Here is a 17,548-nt window from a genome sequence, read left to right on the forward strand (position 1 = left end):
AAGCACACATCAGTTGCAACATAAGCCAATTAACTTCATTCTTTATGTTGTACATTTTTTATTTTAATCCTGTGAAACACAAGATGCTTAATCGAATCACCAAATGTTTGCTTTTCATTCTCAGTACTGAGTACATTTTAAAAGTAGAATGGGGCTCCAATAAATAACACAAGGTGTAGGCAACTCAAATATTAATTTCATAACTATGATAGACTTCACACAGAAGTGTATACACACACACACACACAAAATAAAATTATATAATTGACAAATCGATGCTGAAATGGGTTGGGCACTTCTGACTGCTTCACAGACAGGAGAGGAAGAATGTCCTAAATCCATGGATACACTATGACACCTAAGAAAGCAGTTTAAGATTTTTTTTTACCATGTTTTCCTTCTATGGTTTTATAACAATGCTTTTAGAAACCTATGATAATTTATACTTTTACTGTTGTGCTCAGTAAATACATGATCGTATTAATATGCTTATCAATATTACCATTTGTTTTTCTTAGATATATGTTTTTTTCCCTGGGCTTAAGGGGCATGAAATGGATCTCCGTGCTAACACCTCGTCTATTTCTGACTCCGTAGCACCCTGCCAGAAGACAGGAAGGAAGGTATAATATAAGGCACAGTCACTAATGGTATAGCTACTAAGTGTGTGTGTGTGTGTGTGTGTGTGTGTGTGTGTGCGTACGTGGGTACGTGCGTGTGTGTGTGCGTGCTAGTGTTACTCACAAAGGCCAGTCTGTGCTTGGCATTGGGAGATGTGAGGAGGTTCTGGACCCGCTCCTGAACCTCCTCCCACGCATTTGTGCTACATGAGAGAGAACTGTCAACATAAAAACATAATGTGCAGTAATAATGGCCAGTTTTTGAGGTGTCAGCTTATATATAGACATAAAATAACCTGGATGAAGCATTTGGCTTGGCAGTATTTTTTTCTTTTTTTTGTTGAAACTGATATTACTGTACATTATTATTCGGAATTAAAACAAATACTATATATAGAACATATAATAGTAGTCATAGTGTTCAGTTCCATGTAATAAGACACACACACACCTGTTTCTTCTTGGGCTTGCCATGTTAGAATGAGTCATTGTTGCTGTGCTGGGAGAGCCTTCATATCCCAGAAGGGGAATGTACCTGCCCAAGTCCTCACTAGAAGGAAGGAGATCATCTGTCTCTGAAGAAGAGCCATCATTGGGAACCTAATTGAGATTTAATTGTTAGTAATAATATAATATTAATATAGCACTTTCAGGTGGCATAAAATGTAAAAAAAAATATATATATATATATATATATATATATATATATATATATATATATATATATATATATATATATATATATATATATATATTTTTTTTTTCTTTCATTAATAAAAATAACATACCAAGGGACTGGAATGGCTTCTTCTAATGTTTCCTACGTAGAAATGTTTACAAAATCAATGTTTAATCACTTTTACTCATTTACCTCAGCTATGTTGTGTACAGTATACGTACTCTGAAACTAAGGCTCAATACCTGATTCCCTGGTGTATTTAGAGTCATGAGGCGATGGGTTTCTTAACCTGCTCTTTCTACTAGGTGAGCAGTGAGATGCACCTCCACCCCCAGACCATGACCCCATTCCCTGGGCAAAAAAAAAAATCTGTTATACAACATCAAGCTTCTCTTTATACATAATTAATTTCAGTGGGTGCAGGATTTCACTGTTTTCAGACAGTTAGGTTTCTGCCCCCTGCTGGCTGCTACGGTAGAAGAGATTTTTTTTTATTATTATTATAAATGTTGGATCTGGAGTCCAAGTATTTTTAAAATCATGAAAAATTACTGTAAAACCTATCGGATATATCTGATCACCATGAATAAAATGATTGTTGTAACATTCTCTTAGTTCATATATGCATAGGAAGGCATAATAACTTAATTAGCAAGCAAACACATCACATGCCATTTGAATAGCTACAGTACCTACCTGGACTTTAGGGGGAAAAAAGCCTGAATATTGGTACGGAGACCACCTGCTAGGCTTACGTGTCTGTGTGTTGTTTGAGGAGAAGAGCTGATCCAGTTTGACTCAGTCCTGGGGAAGGGGGAGAGCGAACGGGACCGAGGTGCCTCACCCCCCCTCCCTGTGTCCCACAGGCCTTGTGGCCTGCACGGTGCAGAGGACCGGTGGCGATCTGCCGAAAGGCAGCCCTGCAGCCTGGGCTTCTTGGCTCTTTTCCTCGTCATTACCCTCTGATAAAAAAGGACATAGTTACGGAATTTCATGAGCTTTGACAACTTTATTGGAAAGGTATCGTGGCACAAATTGCATGTCTTCGGTTTATGAATTAGGCTTCAGTTTTCCTCTGAACAAAATACTCGAATAAGTTTCATGCAGTATAAGCTAATTAATATTATCATGGTTGGTATCAAAAGAGATGATGTGCATATTTAGGATACCAAGCAGGGAAGTTAAAAGCAATGTTTTGAGTCTGAAAGAGCACGACTGTACCACAGGGACACTCTGGGAATTAAGTCTGTCTGAGCATTCGCTGATTGCCGTCCTAGTAGAGAATTCTAACCTTGGAGAAATGCCCTGTGGATGAAGAGCAAGGCACAGTTACCTCTATGCACAAAATCAGTAGACATTATTATGCATACTAGTTTGAAGGGAAAGCTGATATTTGTTATTTCAACTGAAATCCAATTTATAAAGTTTTAATATGTCTTAATTATATCATACACAGTAAATATATTTTATAAAAATGCAGGTTATTGCCATTCATTTTATTATTTATTTTACCTTATGTAAAATCACAGTTAGAGATTATCTTACAGGAAAAGAAGGATCCCTGGTCATTAGAACTTCTCGGCCTTCCCCAGAAAAAGATGGGACCAATTTAGGCTCAGGGAAGAGAAATCTTCGAGCATCCTCTTCATAACTGGCCAGTACATAACCAGCTGCAGCAAAGAAAACCCCATGCAATCGTTTCACTGGTTACAATCCATATGTTCTTACAGAAGCAGCTTATTCCTTGGGGTGCTGAAAGTTGTGTTATGAAGCTACCAGGTGTCATCTTCAGATTTACCTGGAGGAATCAACTGTATAATTTGAACTTTGACTGTTTCACCTGTAATAGAGAAAATATAACCTACAGTAATAGAAGTATACTTGCAGACTATTATATATGCTTGTTGCTGAGTTTGCAAATACTACAAATAGTTTAAAAATAGTGCTTCAATGTTTGGACAGCAAAGAAAATTGAATGTAAAATTAATTAACTCAGTGAGTACATTGTAAGATTTCAGCAACAACTGCAGGATCGATAGCATACTTGAATATCTGTATGAAAAGCAAAGCAGATCAAGAGGTATGTGTACAATTGAAAAACAAACCTTTAGAATGTATATACTCTAACATTTAATACACTGACATCACAAAAAATGATCACACTGATAACAAAACAAAAATAAAAGTCATCCAACCTTTTCAAACCTCATTTTCATTCTAAACAGTAATGGGAATACTGCTGGTAGACATTCAGACTTCCTGTATTGGTTCATCAGGCGCACACTGAGGTATATGTCATCTTTGGCTGGTAAATGCACACCAGGACAGGTTATCTGCAACCAAAATATTTAACTACTTAGTCGCCTAAGACACACATACAGTCAAATGTCTGTCTATAACAATGCAACCCTCAATACATTTGTTTTAAAGACAAAACTATACTGGAATTTTACTAGTGTGCAAACTGTTCACAGATTAACTGACCTATGAAATCAGCTCTCAACATTTTTATTAACACCGCTAGTTGTTGCTCTTAGCTTAGATAGTTCACGGGCTATCTTAGCTACGTTTGTTAGCGTAGCTAATAAGGGGTTAAAACGAAATACCCCTTACCGCTCTAAGGTGTAGTTCAACAACCACTCTGAGTCCTTTCTGAGACATGCCCGTATATATTGTTATCAATTATATAAAAGTCGCTTCAGAAACGTTTAGTGAATTACCCAACTTTACTAGTTGCTAGCAAAGTACCACGTACCTAACTTCAAGTCAGCGTCACGTTTCCATGGTATTTAACGTGTCTTTCGGCATGTCAGAAATCGCACCCTACCTAGTGCCCTAGTGTCAGCCATTTTCTAGTGTTCGAATTCTGACTGGTTATATCCCATTTTCTTTTACGTTCACTACATCGTTACCCATAATGCAGCTAAATTATTTCTGGTCTAACATAGTTCAAATCAGCTAAAAATCTACTTGGTGATACTTTAAAAATGATTTAAGGAGCTAAAACAAAGCAAACAAACAAACCAAAACAGTGGGACAGGGTTCAGAATCAGGGGAACCACCATGGAACATGGAAATTGTATTCCCTCGGGGATGCTGTGCAGGGGAGCCCTGAGCCAAAACCAGTCCCAGAGGAGGGGTCAGTGGAAGCAACGGTCAAGATACATTTTTAAATAAAGTATTCAACATAAATTTGTGGTGTTGCTGCAACACTCTATTACACTGCATTTTTAAACTAAGTATCTGATAGTAATGCCTTCCTTCAAATGATGGACACTCAAGAACATCTTCTAGAACTGAAACAGTTGCTTTATGACTTTCTTCTCCCTGCTCCTGGGATATATCAACATGTTACCATGATCTGTGCGCATGGCTGTCATCGCTTGATTTGTTTATGCTACAAAAAGAAGCCGACACATTTTTATGAAGTAGTAGCATTTCTTGCCTGAAAACAACTTCTCCAGTTGGATCACTATGAGGTAAATAGTGAATGTACTAACGTGAGGGGCATTCCAAAAAAAGCCATTTTCATACTGCAAGACTTTTATTTTATTTACTATATAACTAAATACCGGAAGTGAAGAATAATGCTTTATCACATTTATAGTTCACTGTAATTACTCAAATAATACTACAGCCTAAACAAGTGAGCATGTTTTTCTAGCATACACAAATAAATACTGCATAACCAGTGATTTATGCTTTTGAAATTAAGCTAGTCTATCAACTAGTCATTGGATGCTATGTGCAACATTATTTTTTTACAAAACCAATAAAAAGACAATTTCTTTTTTTTCAGATTACGAGAATGAATTGCCAAGGAACTGGAAAAAGGTCTTGCAGATTAACGTCCCTGAATTCATAATCATATTAACTAAGGAAAGCAATTTGTGCATTGAAAAAATCCATTGTTTTAATTAACTGAAAGAATGCTTCTTCTACCTTGAATTTCATTCCATTTTAATAATTCACAGTTCAGGTTTGTGTCTCTTACCAAAAAGATACTGAAAGGTGAAAACATTTCAAGTTTATATTATCTGGTCTAAAATTGTGCATGAAAAACAGATTTCCCAGCTATGTGTTGTTTGTGACACATAGCCCTGGCCTCATTTTTCTTGAAGCAGGAGGAACTAATCTACAGGACAGCAAAAGACCATATAAACAGCACAAACATACAGAAACAGCAAAAGTGGATTGACAGAGCAAAGTCTCTGTACTTGTCTTCTTGCATTCATTCAGAATGCCATGAACGTATGCAGGTTTTCCCCTGCTTATAATAAGGGATCAACCTAAATGTATTTAAACCAAAAGTGGACGGAGTGAGTGAGGGAAGAGACGCAGTTCATGTGTGTTTAGTTTTTATGGTCACCACAAGTCAAGGGTACCAGAAATGCAGCTGAATACAGAGTTCAAAAACAAACAAAAAGTTCTGCTAAATAAACTAAATATTAAAGCTATACTATCCCCTAAATCAAGCTAAATCAAATAAAATCAATGTAAGTAATTAAACCGCATTAGAGATCACAAAGACTTTAGCTTGCTTTTTTTATATATATATCTGACTGGTCAGTAGATGCCAAACAAATGCCATCCCAAACTTTTCAAGGTCATGCAGAATTTAAGTACACTAAATTAATACACTAGATTTAGGTACAACCAAGATACATTTCAAAATCTAGGGAGATAAACACTATATCCTTCAAGTACTAATCATTAAGAGTACTGTTGCCAAATTGACAAAAATATAAGCATCACTTTACAGACAGTTATAATATAAATTCTAGAACAAAGATTGTACAACAGAAAAGTGACTTCTCAAAACCATTATGTAGCAAAAAACAAAGCAACCTTGAGAGTGTGATGAGACTTTAAAAGAAATTATATATATACATTAAAAAAAGACAGAAAAGTGCATCTGATTTAGCTCTGAGAACTCTAGGCAGCTGATATGGTTTTATATATTCTTTTAAAAGGATGTGAGGTTTTCCCATTGGTTCTATTTTCCGTACACACTTTCATCACTGTATGCAATATACAGGAAGAAATCCTCTTCATGATGCTCCTAAAATGGGGAACAGAGCAAAGGTTGACAAATCATATTCATACTGGATAAACAAACAAGATGTAGTAGTTGTGAAAGGATGTATATGAGAGAGAGAGAGAGAGAGAGAGAGAGAGAGAGAGAGAAAATCCACAGATGGCATACCTGGTATAGCAAGCCCATGGTTGCAGATGTAGGAGGAATTACATTGTTTACAAAGAAGAATAGCGCATCCTCTGCCCTCAGGTGGATTCGTTTTCGGATGAGAAAGTAGAACTGACCCACTACCATGAGACACAGAAATGACTGGTGACTACAGGTTATCAGCGCCTTAGTGACAAAAATGCTAATATAAAGAATGTAGACAGGACACTAAATAGTGGTGACTTGGTAATAAATTAGGAATTTAAATTAAGTATTTAATGATAACAATTAATAGCTTAGTTTTATGATGATTTCAGACATTTTCTATCAACATCTATACCATGTGACATGAGATTTTGGACAATTTAAAAATTGCATTGCTTACCTGTGAGATCAGAGGGGACAAGGTATTTTTTTTTATCCAAATCTCCTATTCTGGCTTTTGGGGCCTTTTCAACAATTACCTAGATCAATAAACATCAACAATTACGTCAATACCAATAAAGTGATTTATCAGTATAGAAAGCCCTGGTTTTCCAGACTAGGGTTGAGCCAAGTCTTGGAGTAAATTGCAGTGCTGTGAATGATCAATATAAATTCTTATTAGTTGCATAAGAATGGCTCCAAAAGATCAAGTTCATATTTAGCCCTCACTTCAACATAAATATTTAGTTTTTACATGACTAGATATTTTCAAATATAGTGTAGTTACAGTTTAAACCTTTCCATGTGTTTTTCAGTTTACATGTACTCAAATGTATGTTTTGTCCTGATCCTGGCTATACAAGTGCATACTTTAAAAATAACCACAAACCAAATGCTTTTTTATTAGGTTTTAGAGATAAGCTATGCTTATACTCTACATGATCTACCCTTTATAATGAAAATTATTTAATAATTATTTTATCATATACCTCCACATACTCATTTTCAATGAACAATCATGGCATGACTGAAATTCAAGGAAGTCTCTGCATGTGTTCTACCAGTTCTACCAGCTCTACAGAGATGTGGGATTATTACAGAGTTAGAAAAGATGGAAGAAGTGTGTTAGTGGTCTTTAAAAGGTTTAATCCAATTGCAAGCCAGTCTCAAGATTTTTAACTTCATATTTAGCACACATACCGAACTTGTATTTGTTTAGTAACATCTTGTAGGTGTAGAGACTATAGCCAGCCCATTGGGTGGCAGCCCATTGTCCACACAGTAGTGACATCAAGTGTAAACACTCCAGCAACACTGCTGTTAATACACACCTACCAATGCACCAACAGGTACCAACACCTATTACTGTGGCCATGTCAATGTCAATAATGAACTCAAAACACAGCCGATGGCTGACAAATTTCAAATTGATTAATATGAATCTTTACTTTATGCTATGAATGATGACTATGTAGAATTGTACACCTATAACAATTTGTGTTCATAACAAATTGTGTGCAAACACAAGGTAGGTGTATGCATTATAATCCAGCACTACATAAGGTTAGCAACCTATCTTAGATTACACAAACTGCACTACACTGTATTTACACTAGACCTATCTAAATGGTTAACTTGGCTAGTGTCAAGTGTTTGATACTTAACATGTCTAGCTAGGCAGATAGCTATGTTAACTAAGATATTTATGCTGCTGTATCTTGGGCCTACTAACGTATTACCTTCGATACAGTCAACATCACTTTTTGTGGTTGTGATGTTAGTGAGCTAATTATAAAGAGGGTACAATTACAAGTTAGTAAAACAGTTTACTGGTCGCCATCAAACGGGTTAGATGTACTTAGGGTAGATCACCTACTTAACGTTGTCTAACCACATAGCCAGAGATCTGTGGCTCACATCGCATGTCTTCAGAACATATATTGATAGCTAAATAGCTAACTCTACCAATTTTATTCGGTGTCGACTAGTTCGTAAGACAACTAACCTAGCTACACTACCTGTGTATACCCAGCGTTGTATAATACCGAGACAGATGTCGGTATTCAGTAACTAATGTTAACAACGGCGTAGAGGTGAGCGAGCTAGCTAGTTATCCATTTAGCTAGCTAGATACTTACAGGAACCCTATCGGGATACTTCTTTCTTATTTTCTCTCCCTCTGATCGCCTCTTCTCGAACGGATGCTCCTCTTTATACTGGAACTTCATCGCAAGTAAATACCAGACGTTGCAATGTAATAAACTGCCGGTTGTACACGAAGCTAACAAACTCCAGGATTTAAACAGCGAAACCGATCGCTAGCCAGCCAACAACGTTTTGTGAAGGTGTTTTGACGCGGATGAATACAATAACAATAGTTGCGTCAACCAGTGTTTCCTCAGATATTATCAGTGATTAGTATACTTTTCTCTACATTATTCAAATTTAAACATGCGAAAAAGATAAGTAAATTCAATAAAAAACAAGTGCTGATATTCTGGCTCTTTGTATCATAATATTGATGCAGGTACTACTTTGTCATGACCCTGCCAAAGCGCAGAGCGTCCAAGATGATGTTCGGTCGGTGTTTACGTAGTCGTCACGAGATGTGGGGAAATTTGTAGACTGAATGAAAATGTTCCCAACTGGTAAAATGCAACTGAAGGCAGATGTAATTACTAATCTACTAACCTAAACATATACCTAAAACGTCCAATTTTAACTTTTTGAGTCTTAATCCTAGAATGACTCAAATTAACTAGTTACTTTCAGTCTGTTGCGTCACCGTCACGATTCAGTTCATGGACTTGCTTAGCGCACACACACACTATACTAGGACCTCTGTCCAAAATGTACTGTTGCTTTGGATATCTTGTGTGCTACAATTTTTTACTACTTTTACATCTTTATAGTGAAAGGCAGTTCGCTAGCATTTTTTAAAAATATGACTATATATGTTCCCGTTTCACCCCTCTAGTGGGTCTGTGGTTTAGAGTATTTATACTGTTGCTATAATTGTACCCCTCTGGACGGTGACTGATGCTGTCATGGCTGGCATGTTAGATATTAGACTTTAGTCACCACTGAAACAATCTTAGTTTTAACATTCCATATTATTCGTGGCTCTTCTTTTAGTCCCTGCTCATATAATGTAATCAGAATGCTTGGGATTAATTCCAGAAATGGGAATGGGAAAAGAAGAACAAAACCGTGACCAAATCTCTAGAGATTATGTGCAAATCCATCAATCCATCCTTACTCAGAAAGAGAGAAACTTCATACTGACACGTGTTTTATTAGTTACGTGCAGATCTCAGGACTTAAGTTAACTCTTAAGTTTTAAAAAAGCAGTTTTTACTTTTGAAAAATTGTAAGAAACCATACATCTCAAACAGGGGCCAGCCACACATCTCTTTAAATGCTCTCCAGTTTAATACCATTTCGGGCACAGAAAGAATAAATTAACCAGAGGTATAAAATTATTATAAATTTGCTTCGGAACAGTCTGGGGGAAAATTGACATTGCCCTTGTAGAATCAATGTAAAGACTGAAAACTGTACCTCAACAATACTCCGGTGGCTTTAAATTTACGGTACCCTGAATTTAGCCACATTAAGAGGTCCATGAGAAAACAATTGTTCTATTAAACATCACAAAATGTCCACCAAACCTGTTACCTTGTTTAGCAGGCACCCATTTTCTCCAGTAATTTTTTTTGTGATACGGTGTCCAATCTAGATCTCATTCTGATTTAAAATTTCCTTGCCTCCAGGTCAGTATTAAAAAGAAAAGGAAGAAAACAATAAATAAGACACAGGCATATTTCCCCACAAGTGTATATGAGTGAATTGCACAGTTAACCCTAGACACTTCAGGACGGTGAACTGCTGTCCAGGGGGCTAAAGTCAAACAGTCTGTTCTAACGGCGCTCACATTAGACAGGCAGTGCCTGGACGGCTGCTTTCCGAGGGCTCCCAATTCAGCAGTGCTGCTGCCTACGGACGATCACAAGCCGGGAGTCCTTTAGGCTCTTCTGCCCTCACACCCACCGCGATGGAAGCAGAATATGCTGTGTGCTGTAACCTGAGAACTATAGTCCTGCTCTCCAGAATCATCCCTCTCAGAGAGCTTACCACTTTTTTAGTCTGGAACACCATACAAGTAAAACCAGTTGCTCCGAGTTTTCACACTGGTCATCCCAGCATTCACTGGATTTTTGTGCAGTCGTAAGTACCTCACAACGTGCACCAGATATACCAGACAACCTCAATGCCCTTCTGTAAGGAACTGTAAGGCAGATACTCCATTTCATTCCCATTTGTCCTCGTCCTCTAGTTTGGCAACTCTCTGCCATCATTTTCCTCAATCCTATTAAGTTCACATCTGAGCCGCTGTGCACCCTTGTGCTAGGTGTTGTAGGAAAGCGGCATCAGCATTAAGAGGGTGAAGATAAGGCAGAAGTCTGGTAGAAAGGAGAAGAAAACACAAGGTGTGCTATCTGGACAATCACCAGAGTCGATGCTGGTGGAGGTTTCGGCTAAGGACAGACCGGACATCAGCAGTAAATCTGTAGATAGAAGACATGTTCGAGTTTCATTACAACACAATGACACTTGCTCTTGATCAGTATTGTTGCATATATTGATATTGTTTAAATGATCACCTCAGTGCATCCAACATTGGCAGCAGGTTAAGAAGTGCTGTATCACTGGGGTCACTGAACCATGACTTTATAGGTATTGCATTATCTGCGGGAACAAAGAGAAAGTATTTATAATACAAAACTGCTGTACTAAAGTTAACTGCGTGTTAGAAAACAGGCAAAGATGAGTCAAGAGACCATACTGATCTTCAGATGCTAGAGGTTTATTTGTGAGCTTGGAGCATCTTAAGACAAGTTTTCTAATCGAACATCAGCCAGTCTAACTACACAGGAGAGAGGTCAGATGTAAGTAGAGAAAGAAAAGTAGAGAGGAGAGGGAAATAGATAATCATCTCTTAACCTTGACATGTTCGTTCATATAGAGATACCGTACCATGGCACAGGGGTCACAGAATTATAGAAGCACATAGCAACCTTAAGTGTAAATCTCTCAAACCTAATATAAAACACCATTAGAAAGAATCATAGTCGAACACAAGCACATGGGCATATGAATGCTAAGGACAGTGGTAAAGATGTTGTTTCAACCAAGTTGCCAACTAGTGTGAAACTGATCATGTCAGATATCTTTTAGGAAAATAATCTGTTAAATTTTTGTGACTTATACCACGAGCCTCTAATGTGATTTATCATACTCCAACCTTGGAGCAGGGAAATTATCAATAGTATATTTTCCACTTCAGTGTTAGGCCATTCTGCACATTCCAGACTTCTGAGTGATTGTTTATTCAGTTGTGCTGAAAATCAAGGACAAATTGTGGCAGCAATGTTACAAAAGTCTGACTGCTGCATGCGTCCGACACGATGGTTCATTTGGAGCTATACAGACTGCTTTTGTGTGTGCACAAAACAGCACCGGTTTCATTTAAGTGGCAAACACTGGCGATGAGAGGTTCACCTCAGTGTGTGGAATCAGCGAAACTCTAAAGTTATTAATCCATTCCACTCAGTTATGTGATCTGAGCACGGTTAATTAACCACATTGAACATGATTAGTAAAATTTTCATGCTGAAACATGTTCATGTGGAAACACGATTAGAAAGATATTCAAACATTCGTCCTTAGAGTGGAAAAGAAGCTAGTGACTAGAGTTGTGTACCCCTGCTCTAGGATTAAGTGGAAAAGTCAATATTTGTTTCTTCTTTTTCCAAGAAAAGTCTATTCACTGATAAATGCCAGCATGAATACACTGACTAATGGAAAGAGTTTAAAATGGTTTACGTAAAACCCACTAGTTTTAAAACTGTGCACAGGTGCATCATCTCTGAGCCGTGTCAATTATATAGACCTGCTTTAATAAGTAGCTACATGAACTTGGAACCAAATAAAATAGACTTCATATAAAACTGTCTGAATCAGTTGATTTTAGCTTACCTGGATGACTGCGATATGCTCCAGGTGAGTTGTCAAGAATTACTATACTGGAAAGGTCACCATGTACAAGGGACAAGTCTTTTATATAGCTACCTAAATCCAATGTGCAGTGCTGTGAAAAAGGGAGAATTGTGCATGCATTATCTTCTCTGGAGAAACACTGGAGACAGTTTGAATGATTTAAAAAAATGCAAGTAACTATTGGAATTCAGTTACCTGTCTATAGTATCTGCGCTTCAGGATGCCTTTGTTGTTGTCTAACTTGTCAGCTACTGCTGACCCATAGATTTCCATGCTAGCAGTGAATACCACCAGCTCATACCACTGGCTGACCACCTCTAAGAAGAAGTCCACATGGGGCCTTTTATGCACAAAAAATCTGACTGGGTGTTTGTCTATAACAACCTGAATACAGAACAAGAGAAGAGGGAAAGAGGAGAAGCAGTTCATTTCTCATACTGACGGTGAGGCACATTTCATTGTATACACAGCTGCTCAGGGAGACAGTGGTAGGTATGCTGCTACCTACATTTATACATATGATTCTTAGGGGACAAATCAGTGAGCATAAGCTTAAGCTAGACACACCTGTCTTTAAATTCACACTTGGCTATATTGAAAATAACGACCTCCTCTCTATTCATCATATAACAGCCAAGAAGATCAAGACCTTGTAAATACAGTAATCAGGCTCAAGAAGATCAAGACCTTGTAAATACAGTAATCAGGCTCAAGTAACACTGGGGTCATTAAAGAAAGGAGGCATATCCTGAGTGCAGTCCAAAACCAAACAACTGTCTGTGATGGTTTTCCCAAGGTATGTTTGGCGTGACTTCAAAACAGCCTAACTGGCTTCTCTGATGTTGACGTTTGAGTGTAGCAGAATGTGTCGATTCGTTCGTCACTCTTCTGACGTCGTGAGTTTTACTCCCTGGTGCTGCGTGTTCTTACTTTAAGGATGAAGTCCGGTGGAGCGCCTGGCCGTACCGGCGGTCTCAGAACCCCATCATGATGAGAGTGTATCAAAGTCTCATCAAGGTCTAAAACCAGAATTTTCCTCTTCACTGCATCTGCACAAATACACCAATGCCATGGTCAACAGCCAATATAATATATATTACACACACACACACACACACACATATATATGCCCTGCCCGTCTATGGCCACTCAAAGTATTAAAAGCCCATTTGCCTGATTGGTTATACACTGTCCCACTGTCTATTCCATCCTTATGTATTCTGTTCATTCCATTTACACTGAAACCAAATGAATCTCTTGTCAATTTTTTAAATTTATGTCACTATGTCTGTGTGTGTTGGGGCAAATTCTAAATGAATACAGTTAAGTTGCTAGAAGAACGCCTTGATTTCAAAAGCTCCAATATGAGTCTATTGGGATCTGTGTATAAACCACATAAAATGTATGGCTATAAATACTTAAGATATCCTCCCTAAACACAGAGTTAAGGAGTTCACAGCTTTTGTTAACAGGTATGTAAACCCAAGCAATTATGGACCAACACTGGCAGGAGAAGGGGTCATGTTGAACACCTCAGTGGCTTTAAATCTTGCACTGTCACAGGAATGCCACGTATGCGGCAAGCAAGTGTGTGAAATTTCTGCCCTGCTAGATCAGCCCCAGTCAACTGGAAGTGCCTCGCTGTGAAGTGGAAGTCTCTAGAAGCAACAGCAGCTCAGCCCATGCAAGGCAGCAGAGTGTCAAAAGATGTCTCGCACATACACACACACACACACACACACACAAGCACACGCTTCCTCTGTAGCACTTACTACAGAGTTCATATTAATGCTTATGTTTTTGTATTGGGGTGTCCAACAATGTCGTAAATGTGACAGTATTGTGTCCACAAGCTTGTGGCCACTTGGCTGAGATAATATTCTAATCTGGAGTCTGAACATAACTCAAGAAATTACGGTGGCAGTAAAGCACGTCATGGTGAGACAAACAGGATGAATGAATCTCAAATATAACCAAAATAAAATCAGCTGTCCAGTATGGTGTTATGCAGCAACAATGCACTGGAAAACATGGTAAACATGGTAGACCACAAGGCCACATTAATCAGTAACTGAAGAATATATTCAATAAAGGCTGGGGTGAAAAAGAACTGAACAACATCCAATACAGGCACAGATATGTCAAAGACTAGCATTGACAAAAGAATACTCTGATCTAGGAGAGTAACAAATTACAAATATGCCCACTGGTAAGAATTAAAATTAGAAAGATTTATTATTCAAAGTAGAACAGAATTACTTCTAAAACATGCTATGGATGTGTATAGCTACCAGTAAAACTAATTCACTTGTCCTTAACAAAATGAAACAAAAGCAGGATAAGATCTACAAAAGAATCTTACCTATGTGTATAGCACAGTAACCAAAAATAGGCCTAGCTAAAGAGTTTCTCAGGACCAAACACTGGAATGTTCTTGACAAGTCAATCATCTGAGCAAGCATTTCACTTGCTGCAGTGAACACTAGAGTGAATGCAAAAAAATGCCCTGAAACAAGCAATAATACATTAAAATAGCTACATTATACGCCTGGCAGAGACGTACCTGCCAGAGACATACCTGCCAGAAAGACATTTAGTGAAATGTGGGTCATAGCCTCGAAATGGGATAGCTTGAGTTTATATTATTACCCGTGACATTTCAGATCTAAAACCATGCCAATGTAATTGAGAAAAACAAAATGTTTATCAACAGTAATAAGCATTATGGTCCTCATATGGTGTTTTTTGTGTCGCCTTCATAATCCATACCCATGTCTTATAAAACTGTTTTATTAAAAACAATATATTTATGTAAAAAATAAAAAGCATTTTAAATGTAAAATGATCTTTTAAGAAACATATGAGAAAAGAATGTTCCGAGTCAAATCCGAGTCAGTTAGAGTATTCTCAATAATCAATACTTAATTTCTCTCATGCATTCTTCTATTTGGTTGAACCTAATGCACAAATGATTATAAAATTCTTAACAGCAAAACAGACAGAAACACAAGACAGAGATACTCACTGAGTCTGTTTCTGGACAGTGGTGACAAGGGTAAGGTATCATATCGCACTGTCTGATATTGGATTATCTAGAACAGGAGACAGTACAATGTGGTGTTAAAACATGATGTTTTATGGGCCTTTATTCATACAGGAAAGCTTAACATTTTTGTTTGCTTGTTTTTAAGAGATAAACAAACCACAAGAAATGGTTAATTTTGAAATTAACAAATTTCATTTCATTTAACAACATAACATTAACATTTCATTATCTGATCATTGGGAAAAGGAAAAAAACAGCTTTCTGATGTTATCCCAGACCTGGTTGCACACTTTCAATTAAAATTAATTGAAATTTCAATTAAAAATTTCACTCCTATCAGTTTTGAGCCAGGGAAATTAGACAGCTGTACTTTGACTCCACTGAATAGGCCAATATGCACATTGAAAACAGACATATTTCCAGTAGTCTCAGACACAAAGGTTAGAAAACAAAATTTTTGATTACTTCTACTTTTCCTACCCCAGCTCAGACACCTGTACTTTGTCCACGGACTACAAACTGCACAAACCAATAGCCTAGTCCCCCAGTTACAGTGAGAATTTAGGGTTACCCTTGAAGATTTTAGGTATCCCAGCATCATCTCAGAACTTTTCACTAAAGATATTTTGCACCCATTCACCCAGACCCAAGAAACCTGATCAAACCTAGAGTTGTCTTGACATTTCCAAGGAGGCCACATCTTTACAGACCATGTGGGATGTTTGTGCACCATAAAGTGTTATCCTAAATATTATTACACAACCAGCTTGCTTGTATATACTGCAGAGGACTGCTGTCTTGTAGCTTTACTGATGACTCATATGGGCTACTCATAACTAACTAATAATGAAAACTAACTTTTTGTTTTGTTATTTATTCAGTTACAGACCTCTCCAACAAGGCAAATTCACACACGCACATTAACAGCGCCCGGAGGCTTCGCCATTAGGCCCACATAACACTGGTTATAAACTGCGTAAACTCACGTACAGATTACACAACTGTAAGGACAAAAAAAAGTCAGACTGCAAAACAGGTCTTTCAGGTCCTTCAAATTTCATTCAACCTGATAAACAACAAGTTTATAAACTTTCAATTTTCCAAACGCTCACCGTTCTTAGGTGTTTCCTGAGCACGTACAGAAAGAAGCCCCATATTTTGGAGGTGGCGCCGAAGAGAGTGCGGACACCCAGCAGACACTGACGGGTCTTCAGCACGTCCACCATAACACCTGTGTGTCCGCAGCTCCAGTGGCCGAGCCCTTACGTCCAAGTAGTTACAACTCAAACGTCCACCTGAGCCCCAGCCCACTCCAGTCTCTGTCAGAGAGTCTCTGCTTCAAATGGAAAGGAGCTAAAAATGTCTAAAAAGATTTGCATGTGCAAACTTTCACTTCGGTGGTCGGAGCATGGCGATAGATACGCGGCTTGGTGTAGTTCTGCTGCTGGAGTGCCAGAAGATGCAACTAACGTTAGCTGGCGTGGTAGCTTTACAATGACACTCAGAAACAAACCCCGTTTTTCCAGGACACGCCAGTAACGAGAGTACTTCTCATTGGACCGCGAAAAGGGCACAAATTATCTAGCTGTTGCCACACTGAGCGTTATTTTTGTTTTCCTCTTCTCCTCTCAACTGAGACGTGTGACTAACCTAATAAAGTCAGTCAGCCGCTATATGGCAGTTCAAAGCAAATCCGGAACAGGACTACAGCCTGACGTCGTCATCCCAACGTCACTTCCGGGGCACTTAAAAACTTGATGTGACTTTTGGGATTTTAGGTCGGAAAACTGTTTTTTTAGGAAATCAGAATAGATCAGTGCGCTGTTAATATTTAAAAGTAACCATAACGCCTAAATACATATTTAACACATTTATGTCAATTTCTTTTGGAGCAACAAAATTCCCGGTCCCAATTCCGACACCTAGACCAGTTCCATTACCATGAAAAATTTAAAGATATGTCACCACTGATTCAATGGTAACAATAGGTGAAACACCACCTTGTTTAAAGTGACCTGTTACTGTTTGCTTGC

General features: G+C 38.0%; 3 protein-coding genes across 5 annotated transcripts; all 3 read right to left on the reverse strand.

Moving 5' to 3' along the window:
* Positions 1–48: 48 nt before the first annotated feature.
* On the reverse strand, positions 49–5,488 carry spata6l (spermatogenesis associated 6-like). Of its 3 annotated transcripts, none has more exons than XM_076973407.1 (13): positions 4,055–5,488; positions 3,495–3,632; positions 3,303–3,351; positions 3,098–3,139; positions 2,845–2,969; positions 2,521–2,604; positions 2,055–2,261; positions 1,542–1,650; positions 1,409–1,440; positions 1,072–1,220; positions 745–838; positions 503–601; positions 49–358 (listed from the first exon to the last, which is right to left on the reverse strand). In XM_076973407.1, exons 2-12 carry the CDS (start codon positions 3,570–3,572, stop codon positions 515–517), a joined length of 1,056 nt encoding a protein of 351 aa, XP_076829522.1. In that variant the 5' UTR covers positions 3,573–3,632; positions 4,055–5,488; the 3' UTR covers positions 49–358; positions 503–514. The 3 variants fall into 3 exon arrangements, with proteins under 3 accessions (XP_076829522.1, XP_076829521.1, XP_076829520.1); XM_076973406.1 differs by lacking the exon at positions 4,055–5,488 and adding an exon at positions 3,913–4,051 and having other exon boundaries at positions 745–823; XM_076973405.1 differs by lacking the exon at positions 4,055–5,488 and adding an exon at positions 3,913–4,051.
* A 152-nt stretch (positions 5,489–5,640) lies between these two features.
* gabarapb (GABA(A) receptor-associated protein b) lies at positions 5,641–8,803 on the reverse strand. Its single transcript, XM_076973414.1, has 4 exons — positions 8,548–8,803; positions 6,870–6,948; positions 6,506–6,624; positions 5,641–6,361 (listed from the first exon to the last, which is right to left on the reverse strand). Exons 1-4 carry the CDS (start codon positions 8,635–8,637, stop codon positions 6,296–6,298), a joined length of 354 nt encoding a protein of 117 aa, XP_076829529.1. The 5' UTR covers positions 8,638–8,803; the 3' UTR covers positions 5,641–6,295.
* A 1,019-nt stretch (positions 8,804–9,822) lies between these two features.
* ctdnep1b (CTD nuclear envelope phosphatase 1b) lies at positions 9,823–17,508 on the reverse strand. Its single transcript, XM_076973412.1, has 7 exons — positions 16,628–17,508; positions 15,495–15,561; positions 13,400–13,518; positions 12,665–12,853; positions 12,449–12,560; positions 11,074–11,158; positions 9,823–10,977 (listed from the first exon to the last, which is right to left on the reverse strand). The coding sequence occupies exons 1-7, from the start codon at positions 16,739–16,741 to the stop codon at positions 10,917–10,919; spliced, it is 747 nt and encodes a 248-aa protein (XP_076829527.1). The 5' UTR covers positions 16,742–17,508; the 3' UTR covers positions 9,823–10,916.
* Positions 17,509–17,548: the final 40 nt, after the last annotated feature.

The sequence above is a fragment of the Brachyhypopomus gauderio genome, chromosome 14, assembly GCF_052324685.1.
Source record: "Brachyhypopomus gauderio isolate BG-103 chromosome 14, BGAUD_0.2, whole genome shotgun sequence".
NCBI classification, from domain to species: domain Eukaryota; kingdom Metazoa; phylum Chordata; class Actinopteri; order Gymnotiformes; family Hypopomidae; genus Brachyhypopomus; species Brachyhypopomus gauderio.

Coding starts and splice junctions, on each gene's coding strand:
- spata6l (XM_076973405.1), bottom strand. CDS start 3,960: ATGTCTCAGAAAGGACTCAGAGTGGTTGTTGAACTACACCTTAGAGCG. Junction 3,352..3,494: donor TGAAAATGAGGTTTGAAAAG/GTTGGATGACTT, acceptor CTTTTCATACAG/ATATTCAAGTATGCTATCGA. Junction 839..1,071: donor GCAAGCCCAAGAAGAAACAG/GTGTGTGTGTGT, acceptor TTATGTTGACAG/TTCTCTCTCATGTAGCACAA.
- gabarapb (XM_076973414.1), bottom strand. CDS start 8,637: ATGAAGTTCCAGTATAAAGAGGAGCATCCGTTCGAGAAGAGGCGATCA. Junction 6,625..6,869: donor TGTCCCCTCTGATCTCACAG/GTAAGCAATGCA, acceptor GTCTCATGGTAG/TGGGTCAGTTCTACTTTCTC. Junction 6,362..6,505: donor CCATGGGCTTGCTATACCAG/GTATGCCATCTG, acceptor TCCCCATTTTAG/GAGCATCATGAAGAGGATTT.
- ctdnep1b (XM_076973412.1), bottom strand. CDS start 16,741: ATGGTGGACGTGCTGAAGACCCGTCAGTGTCTGCTGGGTGTCCGCACT. Junction 13,519..15,494: donor ACTGTCCAGAAACAGACTCA/GTGAGTATCTCT, acceptor GTATTTGTGCAG/ATGCAGTGAAGAGGAAAATT. Junction 11,159..12,448: donor AGCATATCGCAGTCATCCAG/GTAAGCTAAAAT, acceptor TTGTTCCCGCAG/ATAATGCAATACCTATAAAG.